General features: G+C 61.4%; 1 protein-coding gene and 1 long non-coding RNA gene across 2 annotated transcripts; one reads left to right on the forward strand and one right to left on the reverse strand.

Annotated features, from left to right (window-relative positions):
* Positions 1-9622: 9622 nt before the first annotated feature.
* On the reverse strand, positions 9623-13984 carry LOC112659459 (uncharacterized). The gene is made up of 2 exons (XR_003136340.3): positions 13616-13984; positions 9623-11342 (listed from the first exon to the last, which is right to left on the reverse strand). It is a non-coding gene; the product is annotated as an uncharacterized LOC112659459 (long non-coding RNA).
* A 381-nt stretch (positions 13985-14365) lies between these two features.
* On the forward strand, positions 14366-19882 carry FOXF2 (forkhead box F2). Its single transcript, XM_025446273.3, has 2 exons — positions 14366-15533; positions 18967-19882. Exons 1-2 carry the CDS (start codon positions 14366-14368, stop codon positions 19131-19133), a joined length of 1335 nt encoding a protein of 444 aa, XP_025302058.1. The 3' UTR covers positions 19134-19882.
* The last annotated feature ends 1086 nt before the right edge of the window (positions 19883-20968 follow it).

Genomic DNA, 20968 nt, shown 5'->3' on the forward strand with positions numbered 1-20968 from the left:
GAGTTGCCTGTGCTTGGACAACCACAAGGGCCAAAGGATGTGTGGTATAGACAGGCTTAGGTCACATGCCCACCCCACATCTGGGGGTGTCATAACAGCGTGACTATACCAGCATGACAGTGAGTGGGAGGATACACTTAAGGATACGGAGATGTTGTCACCAACAAAAGGAAGGAAAAGATGCCAGGCAAACCAAAGAAACATGTATCTTTTTTTTTTTTAAGATTTTATTTATTTATCCATGAGAGACACAGAGAGAGAGAGGCAGAGACACAGGCAGAGGGAGAAGCAGGCTCCATGCAGGGAGCCCAATGCACGACTCATCCAGGGACCCAGGATCACGCCCTGGGCTGAAGGTGGTGCTAAACCGCTGAGCCACCCGGGCTGCCCAAGAAACATATATCTGGAAAGTTCTCCAGATATAGTAAGGATTCTTTCAGTACATTTTTGTACCATTCCCTGACACACTGCTTTCTTTTGAGGCTCCCGGTAATTAATGAAAGTGTCAAACTGGATTGTCCTTAGGGTTTACTTTTAATCTTCCAAAGACTCCATTTTTATACTTTCAAAGAGAAAAGATGTGTTTACCTCTCTCTTTAGAGGATTAATGGGAAGGCTAATAGACTTTCACTAAATTGTTCAAGTTCTCTAAAAAAAGACAAGGTAAATCATAAGCAAATACAATGTAAGTTATCGCACAAAAACTAAAAGTGAAACTTGGAATATTCTAAAATCATTTACATTTTCAAAGTTTAATCCTTTTCTTAAAGTAGTATTAAAGCAGTAAGAAGTAGATGCCATGAAGGTAACTATAATGATGCAAATGAAATTCCCCACATTATTTGAGTAACATGATTTATTCCACTCTTGTCAACTGAAATTCCACTTCTAAGTCCAGGTATGAAACTAAATTGCACTAAGTCATTGTATAAGAAAAGGAAATAAAAAATAAAGAAAATGAATAAGTAACATAGGCCAGGAAAAATATTTTTAAGGGGTGATACCTCTACTACCCAACTCTGGTCTTCACTTTGTAGAAATATCTAAAGTCCAGATATCAATCAACCTTGATCTTGAAACAATTTCCTAGTCAGAAAGGGAAAAGGAATACATTAAAATGAATTCAAGAACTCAAAATTACGTATTATTCTCACATTACTATGGATCTACACATAATCCATAACGTCAGAAAATGAAAAGCCAAAAAAAAAAAAAACATCACAACCACACACACAAATTCTCATCATACTTACCTGCTATATGCATCTACGTTTCTGTCCCTTTTGTTAAGTCTAGCTCATAAAATGCGCACCAATTCAAGTACATTTTTTGTAACTGATTTATAGTGGAGAAGACTTCAGGCTCAGCCCTTTTCTGAGAGCCCTCCAACTGCGGAAGTGTTTAGGGATAGAATCCACAAAACGAGTTCCTTAAATTCCATTTTTGCTGAGCTCAGCAGGGCCAATTCCCTCAGCCTCAGCCTCGTGCCTACACCCTCCATCTACACAGAACAACCAGAGGCGGGGGATATTTAGCCTATTGTCCCAGATGGAAAGCGCCCCTAAGAGAATCTGTCACTGCCTACCCCTGTACTTTGCACCAGCACAGGTCAACAAACGCAGCGTCACCCTACTCAGCGGGGCATCACTGTCCAAAAGGCCTAATCGTCCTGCCTCTCCCAGGCTCCCTCCCAAAACCCTGTCTGGCCTGTTGGCCCGTTTTACTTTCCACACCCATTTTGTTCCGTGACATGGGCCCTGGAGGTTTAGTTTAAAATTTTCCTGTCTTCAAACAGCTTTTCCTTTCGATGGAGAAAGAAAAAAAAAAAAAACTGAGCCCCCTTTTGCGTTGAATGAAAAGTTGACAAATGAAAACCCACAGTTTTCCAAATTCTGAACATTTTAACTCCAGAGGCTTGACACGTAAATAGGTGATATCTGACTCGCCAAGTAGGCCAGTCTTTTTTCAAAGCCAAGAGCTAGTCACAGCTGCGTCTCTCATTAGGCTTTCTGAGCAGGGACACCCCACTAGTGACTGCGGGGCCTAGCCCACAGCCAGCAAGAGCCAAACAAAAGGCACAGTCGCTTTTTCCAAAAATATATTATCCCTCCGATTGGGGAGATAAAATTCTGACTCTACCCTAGATCCATGCTGATAGGGAAAGTCCTGTGGATCCTGGCGATTAGACAGCAAAATCACATACAAGGACACTCTGGCCACCAACCGGGAGGCGCAACATTGGCTGCCCAAACCAGTAATGCAAGGAAGGAAGGGAAAGAACCAGAGGAAAGGAAACCTATTTTGCAGCAGGTCGTTTAAAGAGTAAGGGCTTCTGTGAACGATTTGTTTAACTGGCTGTTAAAGGGCTTCGGGGTTTCTACTCGGGGAGGACGCACAGCGGGGCGCGGCCTAGCCTCACCTGCCGGGGGCTGCGGAGGTCCCGGCCCGGCCCCCTCCAGAAGCCTGCGAGCGCGGGGGCCCCTCAAGCCTCGGCCTCCGCCTTGCTCCCGCCCTGCCCTTGCGCTTTCCTCTCCTTGGAGGCTGCGCACCTGCCGCCCCCGCGCCCGCCCTGCTCCCCGGGCTGCCCTGCGGGAGGCTCCGCGCCCACCGGAGCCCACAGCCCCGCTAGGCCGGGGGTCGCCTGCCCCTTCCCAGCGCCATTTGGACACGGGTCGTGGCTGCGGCCGTGCGCGCTCCCCAAGTCCGTGTCACCCCGCCGCGGACGCCCCCCTCCACCCCGGGGTCGCAGCCCCTGGAACCGCTCTGTGCGCTCCCCCGCATCCCTGCGCCCCGCATCCCTGCCCGGCGCCCCCCCCCCAGCCACCCCGCCGTGGACCCCTCCCCCCGGTGTCGCAGCCACCTGGAAAGCTGTGCGCGCTCCCCCCGCGTCCACGCGCCCGTGAGCCACCCCGGACCCTACCCGCCCCCCCGGGGTCGCAGCCCCCTGGAACCGCTCTGTGCACTTCCCCCGCATCCCTGCGCCCTGCATCCCTGCCCCGCGTCCAGGAGCCACCCCGCCACGGAGCCCCCTTCCCCCCTGGAACCGCTCTGTGTGCTCCCCCCGCATCCTGCGCCCCGCATCCCTGCCCCGCGCCGCGGACCCCCCACCCCCGTCGCAGCCCCCTGGAAAGCCGTGCCCGCACCCCCGAGGCACCCCTCCGCTCTGTGCGCTCCCCCCATCCCTGCCCCGCGTCCCCAAGCCACCCCTCCGCGGAGCTCCCCACTCCCCGGGGTCGCAGCCACCTGGAAAGCTGTGTGGGCTCCCCCCGCATCCCCGCGCCCCGCGCCCCCAAGCCACCCCGGTCCCCGCCCCGCCCCGCAGGCCCTGCACCCCGAGCGGTCCGGCCGCGCTGAGCCACCGGGGTACCGCGTCCGAGGGCCTGGGCCAGGGCGGGCGCAGCCTGCATCCTTCACCCCGCACTGCGAGGCCGTCGGCCCGCTAGGGTCAGGATCCCAACCACAGGCATGACAGCACTGACGTCGGGAACAGGGAAGCGCCTTGCTCAGGGCCAGGCAACCAGCGCGCGGGGCGCCCGGGCCAGGAGATCCACGGCAGAACACTCCACGCGCGGAAAGCGTCTCGGACCCGGTGTCTCCAGGGGCAGGGCGCATTTCCCGAGTCGGAGCTTCGGGAGCCCCGCGGGGCGGAGTCGGGGTGCGGCGCCCTGGCCCTGCCACCTGGGGCCAAGGGAGAGCTGGGGACCCCCTGGCCGCCTCCCCGCCTCCCGCAAGCCTGTTGCACAGGCCCAGGGAATCTCCACCCAAAGCAAGCAGGCGGCGGGGGCTGCTCTGCGGCGGCCCAGGTCCCCGGCGCCTTTGCAGCTCAAGCAGCAGCGCGCAGGCAAGTGTCTCCTCCGCACGTTCCTGCTTTTCCATATGGGATCGCGCAGGTTTCCAGTGCAAATCAGCTGTCGGTGGCCCGACCCCCCGGTGAGTCAACCATCCGCTGGCCTAACGGGGTCAGGCGGGCGCTGGGCCCCAGGCTCGGGCCCCTACCCCGCGGGGCCTGGACCGCACACGCACCCCGCGCCTGGTCACCGAGCCGGGCTTTTTGGGCTTCGGCCACCGGCCTTGACCCCCCCCCCCCCCCCCCCCCCCCCCCGCACACTGCAGGGCGTGCGTCCAGGCCCGGGTGCTGCGAACCAGCCGGATGCCCGCAGCAGCTGCGCGATCTAGCCTCCGGGAACCGGCCCCCCACCTCCCCACCCCCGCATTACTCTCCCTTCCTGCGGAGCCACCCAGCGCCCCCCGCAGCCTGCGCCTGCCCCAGACCCGAGCCCCCAGCCCGCAGAGGGTTGCAGACTTGAACCTGTAGGCAATGGGCCCACCATCATTTCCTTATTAGGGACAAAGCCAAACAAGCATTGAAAAGATTGCCCGCGGAAAGAAAGGTCCCGAGTCCGCATAAAACTTACAGAAGTACCTTAAAACCAAAAGGTGCTTTTGCTGCATTGGGCCAACAAGAAAGAACAGGATACAAGTGTATAGGTCACAATGTTAGTACTTCTACAAGTTTCATTTCATCTTTATGATCATCGCAAGGAGAGGCATTGTTTTTAAATTTTTAATATTACTTCCATTTTACCAAAAAAAAGTAGGAATTGAAGCTCTAATACTTACTCAAGGTCATCAGGACCAGGTGCAATTGTGCAGTTGTCAAAATCTGAGGCTACTAAGATCTCCACACCACGATTCATCTGCTTAGGGTTGCCCTGAGGGTGAGGGGAAATGCTAAGAACAAAGCTAACACGTATTACTTGGGGGGGGGGACAGAAAAAAAATCTATAGGAAATATTTCTGAAATCTTTGTACAAAGTCTTAGTGTGTGGACTGGAGGTTGGAGATACAGGCAAACCAATGCCACCTGGTCCACCTCTCAGGACCTCTTTTGTCCTCCAGGAGAGTCCAAAACCTTCTCACGGGCCCTTCCAAACAGTATGAAAAACTCTTCCCTCACTAGGCACTGTCTGAGTAAATGACTCAGAAACTACTACATGGCCCACATGGATAAACATACACACACATACAGAGGAACAGATATATTTAAAGGCTACGTGTGATTTTGCAATAAATTTAATACTGCATGCGTGACCTGATGTGCATGGATGGAGACAGTGTAGGGTTAACTCTGGCCGCTGAACGAATGGCTGCACCCCTTTTCACAGCTTACTGCTAAAGCACACACCCAGCCCCAGCGAGACTGCAGGAGGGAGAGTTTGTCAACTTCTTGGCAGTTCCAGCAGCCAGGAGAAAGCCGAGAGGGCTGCAAGTCACTTGAGTGGACAGAGTAGCAGGATGGAGGGTTCTGTTTGTAAGATACACATCCAGGACAATGTTCCTGCCCTATTTCAAATCTCCCCAAGGAAGTGTGCTTGTCTGCACCAAAATGTCATTTTAGGTATGAGAGGGCTAGAGCTGGTGGGTGTGTTAGGGAGTAATAGTTGCACTCTTAAAGCTCAATGTCTGGATTTGCCCTATAATATTTCAGCAAGAGATGAAAATAGAAAGAGAAAATAAAAATGGAGCAAGGATGTCAAAATCTTGATCATTGTTAAATGCAGGTGAGGGGTATTGAAGAGAAGGCTTATTGTATAACTTCTCTGTACTATGAAAATTTTCATGAGAAAATTTCATGAGAAATTTTCAAGAGAAAAAGAAGACCTCAACTTTTTTCATATAAATGGATGTGCTTTATTGTATAGAAATTATGTCTCAATAAATCTAATTTTTAAAGTCTTTAAAATACAAGTCAGTTGCAGTTGCAGAATGCCATATTTCCTAAAAGAAAAAAAAACAAACAACAACAAAAAAAAACCCCTGTTCTTTCTGATACCATAGGGCAGAGGAAGGCCAGTGGTTGACTTGGTCTCAGGTTCTCAATCTAGTGCCTCTGGCCTTCTCAACCCAAGTCCACCCCTGCCCTGCTCATCCCCTTCCCCTCCTATGCAGCCTTCCCTAAACGGACCTCCAAAGTTCTCTTTATTTTGCAGACTTTCACCAGCACAAATTTAGGAAGCGGCTTGGCTTCCTTCAGTCAAAAGCAGTGAGAAATAACAAAAGCGAAAGGTTGTGGTCCTGCGGCGCTGGAGCAGGCGAGCCAGAGGTCTAGGAGCCTGTCTGCGGCCAGGAGAGCGCCTTCTCCGGGCACCTTGCTGCACCCCCCTGAGAACTGGCTTCCCAAGAGCGCCGCGTGGGAACTCACCCATGAAGACCCCCCCTCTGTCCCTTGCTTCAAAAAATCACAATAATTGAACTGAGTTCTGAATTTCTTCAGCGCGGTGTTAGCGTGTTTGCAACGGAGAGCGTGCACTGCAATAGACGAGCGCCCAGTGTGCACCTTGTTTTCTTAAGTGTTGACGGGTGGGGGATAGGAACAGCACAGTGTGCCCCTCAGGTGGCCGACCCAGTGCCCAGTACCGGGTAAGCGATAATTTCTGAAAGAACCTGGGGTGTGGGCCGCGGGGCCGCGGGGCCTCGGGCCTGTTGAGCTGCGGGGCTGCAGGGCCGCGGGGCTGCTGAGATGCGGGGCTGCTGAGCTGCAGGGCCTCGGAGCTGCGGGGCTGCTGAGATGCTGAGCTATGGAGCTGCTTAGCTGTGGGACTGCAGGGCTGCGGGGTTGCTTAGCTGCCAGGCAGCGTAGCTGCGGGACCTCAGGGCTGTGGGGCTGCTGGGCTGCTGAGATGCGGGACTGCGGGGTGCGGGGCTGCGGGGCTGCGAGGTTAGCGGGGCTGCGGAGCTGCAGGGCTGCCGGGTTGCGGGGCTGCAGGGCTGCTGAGCTGTGGGGCTGTTGAGCTGCAGGGCTGCGGGGCTGCTGAGCTGCTGAGCTGCAGGGCTGCAGGGCTGCTGAGATGCTGAGCTATGGGGCTGCTGAGCTGCGGGGCTGCGGGGCTGCTGAGCTGCGGGGCTGTGGAGCTGCTGAGCTGCGGGACCTCAGGGCTGTGGGGCTGCTGGGATGCTGAGATGTGGGACTGCGGGGTTAGCGGAGCTGCAGGGCTGTGAGGTGCAGGGCTGCGGGGCTGCGGGGTTAGCGGTGCTGTGGAGCTGCAGGACTGCGGGGTTGCGGGGCTGCTGAGCTGCAGAGCTGCTGAGTTGCAGGGTGCAGGGCTGCGGGGCTGCTGAGCTGCGGGGCTGCAGAGAGCAGGGCTGCGGGGTTGCGGGCTGCAGGGCTGCTGAGCTGCAGAGCTGCTGAGCTGCAGGGTGCAGGGCTGTGGGGTTAGCGGGGCTGTGGAGCTTCAGGGCTGCAGGGTGCAGGGTTGCGGGGCTGCAGGGCTGCTGAGCTGCTGAGTTGCAGGGTGCAGGGCTGCGGGGCTGCTGAGCTGCAGGGCTGCAGGGAGCAGGGCTGTGGGGTTGCGGGGTGCCGGGCTGCGGTGCTGCAGGGCTGCGGGGCTGCTGAGCTGCGGGCTGCAGGGCTGCGGTGCGGGCCGGCGGCGGCGTCAGGAACCCCGACAGGTGGAGCGGGGGCGGGCGGGGCTGCGGGCGGCCTGCGATTCCCGAGAGCCGGGCGCCACCCAGCGGAAGCGGGAGGGAGTCGGGCCTCTCGGGCGCGGGCCCCGGGAGCCGGGCGGGCGAGGTCGGGGTTCCCCGCCTGCGTGCGCGGCCTTCCCGGAGCCCCCGACAGCAGGTCCCGCCGCCCCGGGCGAGGCCGCTGGCTCCCCCGCACGCACCAGCCGGCGGGCAGGCCGGGGCGGGGGTCCTGCAGGGAGGCCAAGCGCAGGGCGGAGGACGGGGCCACGCGGGCCGCGCTCAGCATCCGCAGAGGTTTTTGGCGCGAGTCCCTGATTCCGAGAGGCTGCGGGATGGCCTGACGCGGCCTGTCCGGCTGCTTTCTTCTCCGGGGCGCGCCCCTCCCGCCCGGCCCGCCTGGTGTGCGAGGATGGTGTTTGAAAGGGAGGAAGCATTCCTGAAGTGCTGGGTGATGGATTGTCTAAACCCTTCTGGGACGCCCTGGGCGGGGCGCTTGGAGGCAGCTCATCAATAAAGACCCCCCTGGAGAGGCGAGGGGTGGCCGGGCGGGGCCCCCACCGCGCAGCCCGAGGAAGCGGGGCCGGGAGGGAGCTCGCGCAGGGGAAGGGCAGCGGGGAAGGCGCGCAGGTCAGCGCCGGGCAGGTGGGGCTTGCTTCTTGCCTGGACCCCGGCCACGGAAGCACTTTAGGCTTGGAGGCCGCGGGGGGATTCACTGGGGGGCGGGAGGGCTGGCAGGAGAAAGGCTGGTGGGCTCCCCCTCCCGGGGGTAGGGGAGCAGGAGGGGAAGCAGGGGCGCAGAGGCACCAGCGGCCCTCCTGCTGCTCCAGCCTTCTCCAGGCCCCTGCGAGAATCCATCAGTCCGTCTCCCAAACTGCAGGGCGGACGGAGGCGCCGGGCAGAGGACGCGGCCCAAGCCATCCCGAGGGTCTCAGGAGGTCAACACTTGGACCAGGCCAAGGACAGGCCACAGCCTCTGACGCTGAAAAGCCCCATTCTTTGTCCTGGGCAGCAGTCTCCCGAGATACCCCATGCAGGGTCGTGGAGGCCCCATACACGGCTCCTCTGGGGTCCCCTCTAAGAGGAGGCGTCCTGGGGTTGGGGACGCCCGTGGGGAACCTGGCGGCTAGCTCCTTGGGAAGGCCAGCTTGCAGAGGCGGCTTCTGGGCCTCTTTGGAGGACTGCAGGCGGCCTCCGCTGGCCCCGAGAGCCCCTCTCCTGCTCGCAGGGTCCCCTCCCCTGTCCCGGCACCGACAACCACTGGCTGTCCCCTCACGACAGCCTTGGGGGCCCTTCGCCCTCCGTGGCCTAGAGCTGCCCCCCTCCCTACCCAGGGTCCCGTCGCCTCCCAGAGCACAGACCGCCCGCAGGCCTGGAGGAGGGGTGGGGGTGCTGGGGGACGGATGAGAGGCTGAGAGGGAGGGCTCCCGAAAAGTAGCTCCTCCAAGGCGGCGTCTGGGCGCCCGAGGTCCCCAGTCGGGCTCCGGGCGCCGAGCACGTTTTATTTATCCTCACAGAGGATGCTGGAGGACAAAAGAAATATTTGGACGTCAGCGCTGATTTATATTTTTGGAAGAGCTACGTTTCCTTTTCTGAAGAGAAGCAAGCGCCCCATATCCTGAGCCCAGCAGGGAGGACAGGAGGGGAGTTTTGATGCTCCAGGAAGTCCATCCCTCCCGGCTCCTCGGGCAAGGCCCGGCGCCCCGCGGGGCTCGCTGCCCTCCGGGTTACTTATTTGGGGGTAAGGGAGGGTAAGCGGAAAGGAGATGAAGCCGACCCCGTCTGGGTTGGGAGCTCCAGGGCGCCCCCGCCCATGGACCCAAGAGGGCCCATCCCAGTCGTTCCTCCGTCGGGGGGGCGTTCGGGGTGCGTCTGGCCGGTGCAGCCCGCCAGCCTGGGGCGCACCCTCCTCTGCTAGGCCTGAGCTAAGCCCTCCCAGCCCAAGGGTGTCGCCCTGGTGGGCCCACAGCTCCAGCCCGCCCCCCTCCTCCAGGGCCTGGGTAGATGGGCAGAAGCAGTGGGCGAGGCCTCCCAGGCAACCGGGGTGGGTGCAGGGGAAGAGGCCGAGCTCCTGCCCTGGTTCCACCGGTTTCTATCTCATGGGAGGGAGGGGGGCTTCCCTCCCAGCAGCAGGAGTGGGTGCCAAATCGATGCGCAGAGGGCCACCAGCACCCACGTTTATTTCCACCTCTTTTCTCCCAAGGGTGGGAATGTGGGGTACAGTCTTTTCCCATTTACTGCGCTGCCAGGAGCCCACCCATTCCTGCCCCTTGGGGAACGCACTCGCGGTCTTTTCCAGCACTACCCCTTTCTCTCCTCCTGGCAGGCATCAGGGCTGCCTTTTAGGAGCAATGCCATCCGCGGCACGGAGCCCCTCTTGCAAGTCCCACCCATAAAGGCGGCAGGCTGTGGATGCAAGAGGTCGGTGGCCTGCCTGGGCCCTCTAGGCCCGCACCGGGGCAGGGCCTGCGGGCACACGGCCTTGCTCCCGGGAGCATCCCAAAGTCGCATCTCCCGCCCGCAGGGCACCAGGGCGAGGAGGTCGGCGACGATGTGCAGAAGTAGGTGGAGGCGCAGTCTCTACGCGGGGCTCTGCAGGACTGGATCCCTTCTTCCTTGCTCCAAGCACCTCCGGGCAGGCCTAGCGAGGCACCCAGTCATACCCAGCGCCAGGCCCCGGCCAGGGGGAGCCTCCGCGGGAGGGTGGCTGCGAAGAGAGCCCTGCCCGGGACAGGCGTGTGTGTGGGGGGAGCAAAAAAATCTATCCAAATACACACTTGGAGTCGGGGGCTGGTGTTCAGACCCGCAGGTCGGGGGATTTCTGGGCAGAAGAGGAAGAGCAGACAGGGGCAAGGATGTGATATCCCCCCTGGCCTCTCTCCCGGCCTCCCCCCTGCCGGCCGGATTTTCTATCAGAAGTTGAAGTGGTTTGAGGGGCCTCCGGGCGCGCAGGCTCCAGGCCGCCCTTGGTCCCCAGACACGCCGACGCTCCCCTCCTAGGAAGGCCTCACGGGAGCCGAGAGTCCTCGACACGCGCGGGTTTTGCAGCCAGGGCAGGGGGGGCCGGCGGCGGTCAGCTCCCGAGGGGGGGCGGGAGGGATGCTCGGGGCGGGAGGGATGCGCGGGGACCGGGTTCCTCTGCGCCTGGTTTACTCTGCGCCTGTCCATGTCGAACCCGCGAAGCAGAGAAGTATGCTAAGAACATCAAACTTCGACCGCAATAACGAAGAGATTTCCTAGAATAAAACGCCGATTACAAAACAAAATCGGAGAAACCGAATCTTCCCGAAGTTTACATTCCGCTGCGCCGGAGCGGGGGTGGGGGGGCCGGTTGCCCCCGACGCTGTGCGCTTCTGGCCAAGCAAGGAGCAGCCTGCGCGCGTCTACCTTCATTTTAACGAACCACACCTTGCCTTCCAGTGAAAGAAAAAACAAATCAGGGTTTTTTTGTCGTTTAGAAAGCAATGACAGCCAGTCGGGGAAGGGCTCCCCATCCTAAGAAAGGACCTCGGAGAGAGGGACCGGTCCTAAGCAAGACTGTTTCCGAGACAACTTTCCTTTTAAACTGTCTCCTAAACAGAAATTTCGATATTTGGGGGAGGGGGCAGGGGCGAAGCACTGGACACAGTCTGTTACCGCAGAAGACCCGTGCCCGGAAGACCTGGACAGATCACAACTGACACAGAGTCACGGGGAGGGGCAGCGTCCCTGGTGTGGCATCCCAGGCCCCCCAGGGCAGCCAGCTTTGTCACCTCCCCAGGTGTGACTTGCCAGCCCTCTCGTCCTCCCGAGCCGGCTTCCTTCTGGCTCAGGGGAGAGAACTGTTTTCAGAGCACGTGGTGGTGACATGATAGGAGCGGAAAGTCTTGTAGCTCTGAAGTCTGTAAGGAACAAATGCAGAGGTTTAGTATTTCTAGACCTAGGGGGTCTGTGTCAGGGGGACTTCCAACAGGCAAGAATGGGTCTCCAAGAAAGAACCTGACATGGGGGGCCTCTTCCTGCCCAGATAACTGTCATTTCACCTCCATATTTTTGTGGAGTGCACGGTAGTGTTTAGACCCCTGCAGAGAGAAACAGGCTTCAGGGCCACAGAACTGCTGCTGGCTGGAGCTAAGACCCAACGCCTACTGCCTTCTCGGGATGTCTAGCCTCCTGCGACCCCCAGCAGACCACAGGTGGGATTTCTCGCACGTTTGAAGAGTGTAGGTGAAATGGATACCGCTGTCACTTGGGTTGGATAGGGAAGGGAGCCGTTAAAAATCTCCGGTATTCTAACCTTCCTTGCATTTTAGGGTTGGTGCTTTTTAGTCTTCAGTCTCTGGGTCCTAAAAAAACTTTTGAGGCCTGGGATTCGATGTACATAGAACTCCTACGTGTGGACCATCAGGACACTTCAGTGACAAGGATATTTACGTGCTTGCCAGATTTTCCAAAAATCTTCTGTCCACCAACCCTCACCTACAAATGAGACGACTGCTTTCCTTTTCCTTATGCTTCCACCTGGGCCAATTTTCTTCCCACTAAACAGACACACACACACACACACACACACACACACACGGCTCTGTTGGTGGGGCTCCTTTTAGTTACTATCTGTCCTCCTCACTGCAGCTTCTATTGGATTTACTTATTTTTTTCAGACAACCCAAGCACTGATTTTAGGGAGCCCACTCTATATACTCCTATATTTACTTATTTACATTTAAATCATCCCATGTAAAATGACCAAAGGGGGTAAGAGGAAAAAAAAAAAACACACCCTGAACTAAATGGGGACCCATCCCCAAGTCACTCAGAAAGAAATTGTTAGAAGTTAGAAGCAACTGCAAACGCCCCTACCCCAACTCAATCAAAACATCCCATCCGGAAAAGACTGACTTGTTTCTTTTTTCTATTGGAAATGAGCGGTAAACTGAGTTCATTTTGGCCATGTTTTCTTAGCTGACTCTGGGCTACAATCAAGCCATTTTCGGACACATTCCCATGTAGGTACCAGGGGTGCTCTGGAGGAAGCTGTCGACGCCTGTTCAGCTAATTTAGGTTTTCTTTGTCTAATTACTGTGGAGCTTAGGGAAAAGGAGCCCGGCTCAGGGCAGTAAACTGACACTCGGTCTCTGTGTGTGGTATCCAGGCAGGGTTTGATGGAAAAAGCCTGCTTCCACTCAACTTCAGGTCACTGTCTGGGGCCAGCCCCAGCCCAGCCCCCAGCCTCCCCCTTCCCACTCCTCCCTCTCCCTGGGCTTCCACAGCCTCCCCAGCACACTCAGCCGGGAGCAGATACTCCGTGTGATACCTCCAGGGGCACAGAGAGCTAGTGCCATCGCCCCCAAACCCTGCCTTGGTTCTGTTGCAAGGCTCTTCTTTCTCTGGCCTTTCTCTGGATCCCCTACGGACCTCAGATCCTCTTGCTCCCCCCCTCCCACTGCTCCCCCAGGCTCCCCAGCCCACACAGTTGCACCTTAGTCCCGTCAGAGTAGACGCAGAGGTGTGCGCAGCCCAGCCTCCCTTCGCGTCCCCTGTAGGCCTCCTGCACCAGCCCCTGTGTGGCCCGGCCCGCTCCCAGGCCTCAGGCCCTCCTCCTCCCTCTTCCAGCCCCTGTCCCCGGTCAGAGTACATTTCCTTGCACGTGTAATCCAATAACTAACTGTCGGGTCTCATTGGAAGTGATTCCTCCGGAGGGCACATCCTCTCTTACTCGGGGAGGAATCAGCAGCACCGGGTGGAGTGTTCTAAGGTAGATCCGCACAGCGGGACCACACCCGAGCGGGGGCAGGGGGACCTAAGTCTGGGGACAGTTACACACCCACCCCTTGGGGACTGAACACCAACACCGACCGCTACCTCAGTCCTCCCGCTCTCCTTCAGCCCTGGCAGCTCCCCTTCCTGCATTTTTTTCCCTTGTCCTTTCCTTACAAAACATCAAGTGGAAACGGGAGGGAAGTGGAAACCGACGCGAACGCGAATCCTTCCCATTCGACTGCGTTTCCAGGGTCTCTAAACCTCGGCTGGGTTTCTCTGTCTGCCTCCCCTCCCCTGCCCCCCGCCCGGGTGTGTCCCCGGGTGCGCCCCTGTCGGGCCGCGGCTCGGCTGGGCCGCGCGGGGCGCGCCGCGGAGCTCCCGGGCCCTGTCGGAAGGAGAGGCGGTTGCACTTTACCTTTGGGCGCGGGGCCCCCGGGCGCGCAGGGCCGTCCTGTCTAAGTGGAGGTGACGGGCGGTGTCAGTGCGGGCACGGGGGGCGGGGGCAGCAGAGCAGGCCGGGCGGCCAGCCCCGTGGGCCCCGGGCGCGCAGGGAGGAGCGGGGCGCAGGGTCCCCGGGGAGGGGCGCGCGCGGGGGGCCGCCGCCCGCCCGGGTGGGTCCCGCCGGGGATGCGGGTCGTGCCGGGCAGGCGCGGGCCGGCTGCGCTCCCGCGTCCGCAGCGGGTGGGGAGGCGAGCGGGAACGTGGCCCCGGGCGGAGCCGGGAGGCCCGGGGCCCCTGGAGAGGGGGGGCGCGCGCGCGGGCGAGATAAGAGCCGGAGCCCGCCGGCGGCCCGGAGGGGGGAGGAGCGCCGCGGCCCCGCGCCCTCCCCGGGGCGGCGCGCGGCGCGGAGGGGGCAGGGCGCGGTGGGGGTGGAGGGAGGGAGCGGAGGGAGGGAGGGAGGGAGGGAGGGAGGGAGGGAGGAAGTCCGAGAGACAGAGCGAGGAGCGCTCCTGCAGGGAGACGTCGGGCTCGTCCCCGCCGCGGCCCCCGCTCGCCGCCCGGCCGCCCCGGCTCCGCGGCTCCGCGGCCCGCGGCGCGCGGGAGGGATGCTCGGGGCGCTGCCCCCAGCCCGCCGCCCCCGGGAGCCGCAGCGGAGCCCCAGCGGCGCCGAGCGAGGCCGCGCAGCCCCGGCTTCCGCGCGCCCGGCCTCGCGCGCCGCCCCCAGATGAGCTCCGAGGGCGCGCCGCCGCCAGCCCCGCTCCGCCGCGCGTGCAGCCCGGGCCCCGGCGCGCTCCAGGCCGCCCTGCGGAGCCCGCCCGCCGCCGCCCTGGAGGCCGCCCCGCCGCCCGCGTCCTCCGCCTCCTGCGCGCCCGCCGCCGCCGCCGCCGCCGCCGCCAGCGCGGCCGGCGCCTCCTGCAAGGGCGCGGGGGGCGCGGGGGGCGCGGGCGGCGCGGGCGGCGGCGCCCGGAAGGCGAGCTCGGGGCTGCGGCGGCCCGAGAAGCCGCCCTACTCGTACATCGCGCTCATCGTCATGGCCATCCAGAGCTCGCCCAGCAAGCGCCTGACGCTCAGCGAGATCTACCAGTTCCTGCAGGCGCGCTTCCCCTTCTTCCGCGGCGCCTACCAGGGCTGGAAGAACTCGGTGCGCCACAACCTCTCGCTCAACGAGTGCTTCATCAAGCTGCCCAAGGGGCTCGGGCGGCCCGGCAAGGGCCACTACTGGACCATCGACCCGGCCAGCGAGTTCATGTTCGAGGAGGGCTCGTTCCGCCGCCGGCCGCGCGGCTTCAGGCGGAAATGCCAGGCGCTCAAGCCCGTGTACCACCGCGTGGTCGGCGGCCTGGGCTTCGGGGCGTCGCTGCTGCCGCAGGGCTTCGACTTCCAGGCGCCCCCGGCGGCGCCGCTCGGGTGCCCGGCGCAGGGCGGCTACGGCGGCCTCGACATGATGCCCGCGGGCTACGACGCCGGCGCCGGCGCCCCGGGCCACGCGCACCCGCACGCGCACCCGCACGCGCACCCGCACCACCACCACCACCACCACGTCCCGCACATGTCGCCCAGCCCGGGCTCCACCTACATGGCCAGCTGCCCGGTGCCCGCGGGGCCCGGCGGGGGCGGCGGCGGCGGCGGCGGCGGCGGGGACTACGGCGCGGACAGCAGCAGCAGCCCGGTGCCCTCGTCCCCGGCCGTGGCGAGCGCCATCGAGTGCCCCTCTCCCTACACCAGCCCCGCGGCGCACTGGAGCTCGCCCGGCGCCTCGCCGTACCTCAAGCAGCCGCCCGCGCTGCCGCCCGGCGCCAGCCCCGCGGCCCCCGCCGGCCTGCACGCGAGCGTGTCGTCCTACTCGCTGGAGCAGAGCTACCTGCACCAGAACGCCCGCGACGACCTGCCAGGTAACGCACGCGCGGCCCTGCGCCCGCGGCTGGGGCTGGGGGCGCGCACCGGCGGGACGCGCGCCAGTGGCCCGCGCTCCTGCGCTCCCGGGTGCGCTCCCCGGAGGGCCCCGCGCGCCGCGGCCAGCTTGGGGCGCAGGCATGTGGCCTGGAGCGGGGTGTGGAGGGGGGGAGCGGGCCGTCTGCTTCCCATTGCGCGCCTGTGTGGGTCCGCTTAGTTGCTTTTGCTGTGCTTTCCTCCCAAAGCAAGCGTCCCCGAAGGGACGCGTCCTGCACGGCGAGGCTGCGGGTGCAGAACGGTTGCAACTGGGCAACAGTCGCCAGGAGGGGAAATGAGGGAGAAGCAGAGCAGAAAGCAGATTGCGCGGGGCGGGGACGGGGCGGGGGGACCCAGGTTCTTGCACAGGAGGGAGGTGTTAGCACTGGAGAGGGGCACCAGCCTTCTGGGGAGCCCCTGGCCTCCCAACTCCGCAGACCTGCCTTGATGGCAGCAGTGCAGTGCGAGCTAGGCCACGAGGATCGGAGGCCCACCTTGGGGCTCCCCTGAGAAGTGCTGGCCTCTTGGGCCTCACTGGCGTTGCTGGTGTAAACCTTGTTGGTCGGAGATTGTGAGAATTTATTGACTTGCCAAAGGCGATGAAAGGTGGGAGGGGACAGGCGGGGTGGAGGAGGGAATTTGAATATTTAGCCAGGTTTTTCGGACGGTGGAGATCAACTCCCCCGGACGTAGGGAACCTCTCTGGGAAGCACCCACAGGCTGCGCGTTAAAATCAGGCTAACCTGCCTCTCAGATGGTGCCGTTCTAGCTCACGCTCACCTCCTGCCTCAGTTGCAAAAGGCTCACGGGATGATGCAGAACGTGAGAGGTTCGGGAATCAGCGTGCGATCAAGAGCTTCAGGGGAGGCGGGAAGCCCAGAAATGGGCAAAAGATGTTGGTTCCCTGGACGGTGAAATTTCCCAAATAGGCCTTTTAAATGCGGGTCTCAGAGGTTAACTAAACAAAGACAGTCTCGGCAGGACCACACCGGAGAGGATTTTAGCCTGACTTAACCCACTGAGAGCAGAGTCTTGTTCAATTTTTATGGGAATTTCAACAAGTAACCAATACAGATGACCTTTCCCTCTCATTTTTTTTAATCCCCTGGGACTGGCTGTCAATCACCGCTCAGCCCAGGCGGTGCCCACTCCCCCCACTCTGCCGCCCAGATCCCCTCTCCCCCGCCCTGCCCTCGGCCCTCCGGGTGTTCCCCATTCCCCGTTCCCCCTCTCCGGGCGTGCTCCACGCAGTTTGAACCCAGACTCTGAGGTTTTGAAGCTGCCCTGAAACCATACCCTAAAAATTAAAAACAAAAGAGCTCGCGGGAAAGAGACTTGTGGTTCTTCTTTGAGGCCTCCCTCGCCCCACCCAACACACCCGGGTGCACCCACAAGTCCCTGAAATGCGGGAATCCGGAAACGGGACGCTTGGGAGAACCAAAACGGCGGAGCCCAGCAGGCCCAGCTCCTGCAGCGGCCTTCCCGGGGCCTTTGAGCAGAGTCTGGGGACGCCAGGGCGGCCTTGACCTGGGCACCTTTGGGCAGAGCCTGGGGACGCTGGAGAGGCCTTGACCTGGGCACCTTTGGGCAGAGCCTGGGGACGCAGAGAGGCCTTGACTGGGGCACCTTTAGGCAGAGCCTGGGGACACCAGAGAGGCCTTAATTGGGGCGCCTTTGGGCAGAGCCTGGGGATACGGAGAGGCCTTAATTGGGGTACCTTTGGGCAGAGCCTGGGGACACAGAGAGGCCTTGACTGGGGCACCTTTGGGCAGAGCCTGGGGACGCCAGAGAGGCCTTAATTGGAGCGCTTTTGGGCAGAGCCTGGGGACGCCGGGGAGGCCTTGACTGACGCCGAGCACCACCGGGCGGCTCTGCCCCTCCTTCCCCGGTCCCGGTCAGCATCCCCGGCGAGTGAGAGGTGGGGGCTGAGCTGGAGCAGGCTGGGTGCGGGCGCCCGCGGGCGTGGAGGAGCGCGCCGCCCTGGGGTCCGCGGCCGGGAGCGCGTCTGGCCCCGCGAGGAGCGCGCAGGCCCCGGGAGGAGCGCGCAGGCCGAGCAGGCCCGAGGCCGGCGGGGGCTGCAGGAGCCGCCTCCCTCCCCGCACAGCCTCGCGGGCTGCCGCGTCCCGCTCCCGAAGGGCGGCCAAGCCCCGTGCCCGGGGAGGCCCCGCGCCCCTGGCTCAGGCCCGAGGGCCTTTGTCCCCCTGGTCCCCTAACAGCTGGCGGCGGCCTCGGGGGCCCTGCGGGGTCCAGCTCTGGGCCGCGGAGCTGGCGCGGGCCGTGCTGCGGCGGGATGGGCCCGGGCGGCCGAGAGCGGGGCCTGGAGCAACCCGGGGCGCGTGACCCGCTGCTGCCTCGGAGAGCCCCGCGGTGCCCCTGCTGCCGCCTGCCCGGTGTCCCCGCGCTCCCGCTCCGAGACGCGCCGGCCGGCCCAGGGCGGGGGCCCGGGAGCCACGCGGGGCAGGGGCCGACCTGCGCTGGGACTGCGCGGCCTGAGGCGCCGGGAAAGCAAAAGCAAAAGTGGGCGGCGGGGGGTCCGGCTGGGGGCCGGCGGGGAGCGGCCGAGCAGGCGACGGGCAGCCTTCCTGCGCCCTGCAGGCCCGCCCCGCCCGGGTCCCCGCGGCCCGGCGCCTCGGGGTGCGCACCGCTGCACCCAGGGCGCCACGGAGGGCATCAGGGCCCCCTGCAGCCCCGGCTCCTCGACCACGGAGGGCATCAGGGCTCCTGCAAACCCGGCTCCTCGACTGGAGCCCCGACCTCGGGGACCTTGGGGTGCGCACCGCTGCGTCCAGGGCCCCATGGAGGGCATCAGGGCCCCTGCAAACCCCGGCTCTTCGAGGGAGCCCCGACCTCGGGCACCTCGGGGTGAGCACCGCTATGCCCAGGGCACCGCGGAGGGCATCAGGGCCCCCTGCAGCCCCGGCTCCTCGACTGGAGCCCCGACCTCGGGGACCTCGGGCCGCCCGCACTTCCCTGCGGAGGGACTGCTTTCCGTCACCGCCTTCTGGCACGACGGGTATCCCCCGCGCAGTGCGCAGCCCCTGCGACCGGCCTGGCGGCGTGGGGAGGCGGGGGCAGGCGCGGGAGCCGCGGTGCGCAGACGGCGCTGCCTCCGGCCGGGCCTGGCCTCTGCTGGGCGCCTCCCCGGGGCCTGCGGGCCGGCGCGTCGGATCCAAGCAGCGACCGCGGCCCCTCCCGGGAGGGACCCAGGCTGCACCTGGAGCCGCCTCCAGAGGTGGGCTTGCCCTGGCAGGTGTGCAGTACCAGGCAGAAGCGCGACGGCTCCTCCCTTCCCTCCCCGGGCACAGCGAGGCCTGAGTTACACTAGGACCCGAGGGGTGATGCCGGTCCTCGGCCGGATGGCTGTTTCTGAAGTTTTTCTTTTCTTCCTTCTTTCAGTGGGACTGCCTCGATACCAGCATCACTCGACCCCAGTGTGTGACAGAAAGGATTTTGTCCTCAACTTTAATGGCATTTCTTCTTTCCATCCGTCTGCGAGTGGACCCTACTACCACCACCACCACCACCAGAGCGTCTGCCAGGATATCAAGCCCTGCGTCATGTGAATGGAGGGCCCTCTCTGCTGTCCCCGCTGCGGGCCAGGGTGGCCGGCCGTGGACCCCGCACCACGCGCCCGTGGCACCAGCAGTAAGTAGCACGCCCGTCACCCAGCCAGAGCGCCCGGCCCGCGCTGGCCGGCACACTGGCCTCCCGTCGGTAGAAGGACAGCCCCTGGCAAAGCAGGGCCCCCAACAGCCACACCAGCCAGCTCCCCGTCGGAGACAGCCAGCTGGGAACTCGGCTTTTTTAGCCGGGGCCGGTAAAAAGTCACCACGTGAAAAACGTAAACATGTAACTCTGGGATCTTCATTACCTTCAGTCATCAGGGTCTGAAAAACGCAGGTTGTGTGTGTGTTTTTTTCTTCGTCTATGAAAATTTTTGTGCTTTTCCAAAAGGCAGTGCTAAGCACCAGACTTCAAGGAAGCCTCATCTTGTTGCCTAGCCGAGGAAGAGAGTTCTGTTTCTCCAGACGCTAAGTCTGGACACAGGTGCCAAAGAACATTATTAAGAAAGTATTTAGAAGCAACGTGTCTAGTTTAAGAAAGCGGTTTTCAAGTATTGTGACAATACAACGTTTTTTTTTTACAAGGTTGTTTTCTACCACCATATTTTAAAGATATTTTTATGATTTTTCGTGTATACTCACACTTCGCTTGTATTTTAAAAGGAGGATATATTTGCACTTATGTATACTTTTACAGTTTGCCAAACTATTTTGATGTAAAATTTTTTCAATAAAATATATATAACAAATAGCTGCGTTAGGGATCTGTTTCCTCCGCGGGCAATCCTGGGATGACCAGGTTCTCTTCTCCTCCACCAGCCAGCAATGCAACTCTACACTGTTGGGCTTTTTTTTTTTTTTTCCAAGTTGTATAATTGACGTGGTGTGGGGTCTGTGCCTTGAGTAACACAGGCCAGGTTCTGATTGTGGGTCTTCTCAGGAGAGAAAGAGAAGAAGGAACTTTTTCTGTTCTTTCTTTCCTTCACCCTGGCTCTCTCTGGCTAAACAAAAACCAGAAGGTGAAAGAAACTTAAAAGCCAACCAGGCAAGATAATGAAGGCATGAGTCTGATTTGAGGAAACCGAGTTTTGTGCCCCCTTTTGTTCTCTTTCCTGTGGCCAAGGAGGGTTTTGCTTTTTGCTCCTTCCTCTTCCCCAGCGGCAGGGAGTGACGGGCAGGGTGGAAAGTCGCCACCGCGGGCTGGGCTGAGTGGTGGTCAAAGGGTCGGTGCCCAAAGTACGGGACCGGCTCCCCCTCGGCCGCTCACAGTTTTGCGGGACGCTGATGGCGTTGTGTGGTGGGTGGCGGTGGTCAGAGCCTGAGGAGTCCTGAGGGAGGTGGCTGTGGAGCGGTAACGGGGGTCGGGCCTGGGAGGGTAACTGAGGCGGGTACCTTCCTCCAAAGACGCTGTCTGTCCTCACCCCCAAGTCAAAGCGTGGCTGAGACCGCCTGGCAGGAGCATCCCACCCACCCCCACCTCTGCCCTTCCCCTCTTTGACCGAAGCGTCTCCTTCAGGGATCCCCGCAGGGCCCGGGCTCCACACCCCAAGCTTCCCCAACCGTCGGTGATACCAGGCCCGGCTGCCAAAGCTCTGGGTTCAAAAGACGGACCCTAAAGCCAACCTGGCAGCAGGACCGCTGTCTCCCCAGCCCGCCCTCCTCTGACCAGCCCTTCAAAATCCTGGGCAGCCCTGGCAACAGTCGATTTGAGCAGAAACAGGAAGGTTCTCAACCCGCAGTCATCCTTTCCCCAACCTACCGACCGCGGACCAAGGACTGAGGGCCAAGGGCCTGTATTCTGTTTTGTGTTTTTGCTTTTGCTTTTGAAAACTCAC

This window comes from Canis lupus, chromosome 35, assembly GCF_003254725.2.
Source record: "Canis lupus dingo isolate Sandy chromosome 35, ASM325472v2, whole genome shotgun sequence".
Classification (NCBI taxonomy): domain Eukaryota; kingdom Metazoa; phylum Chordata; class Mammalia; order Carnivora; family Canidae; genus Canis; species Canis lupus.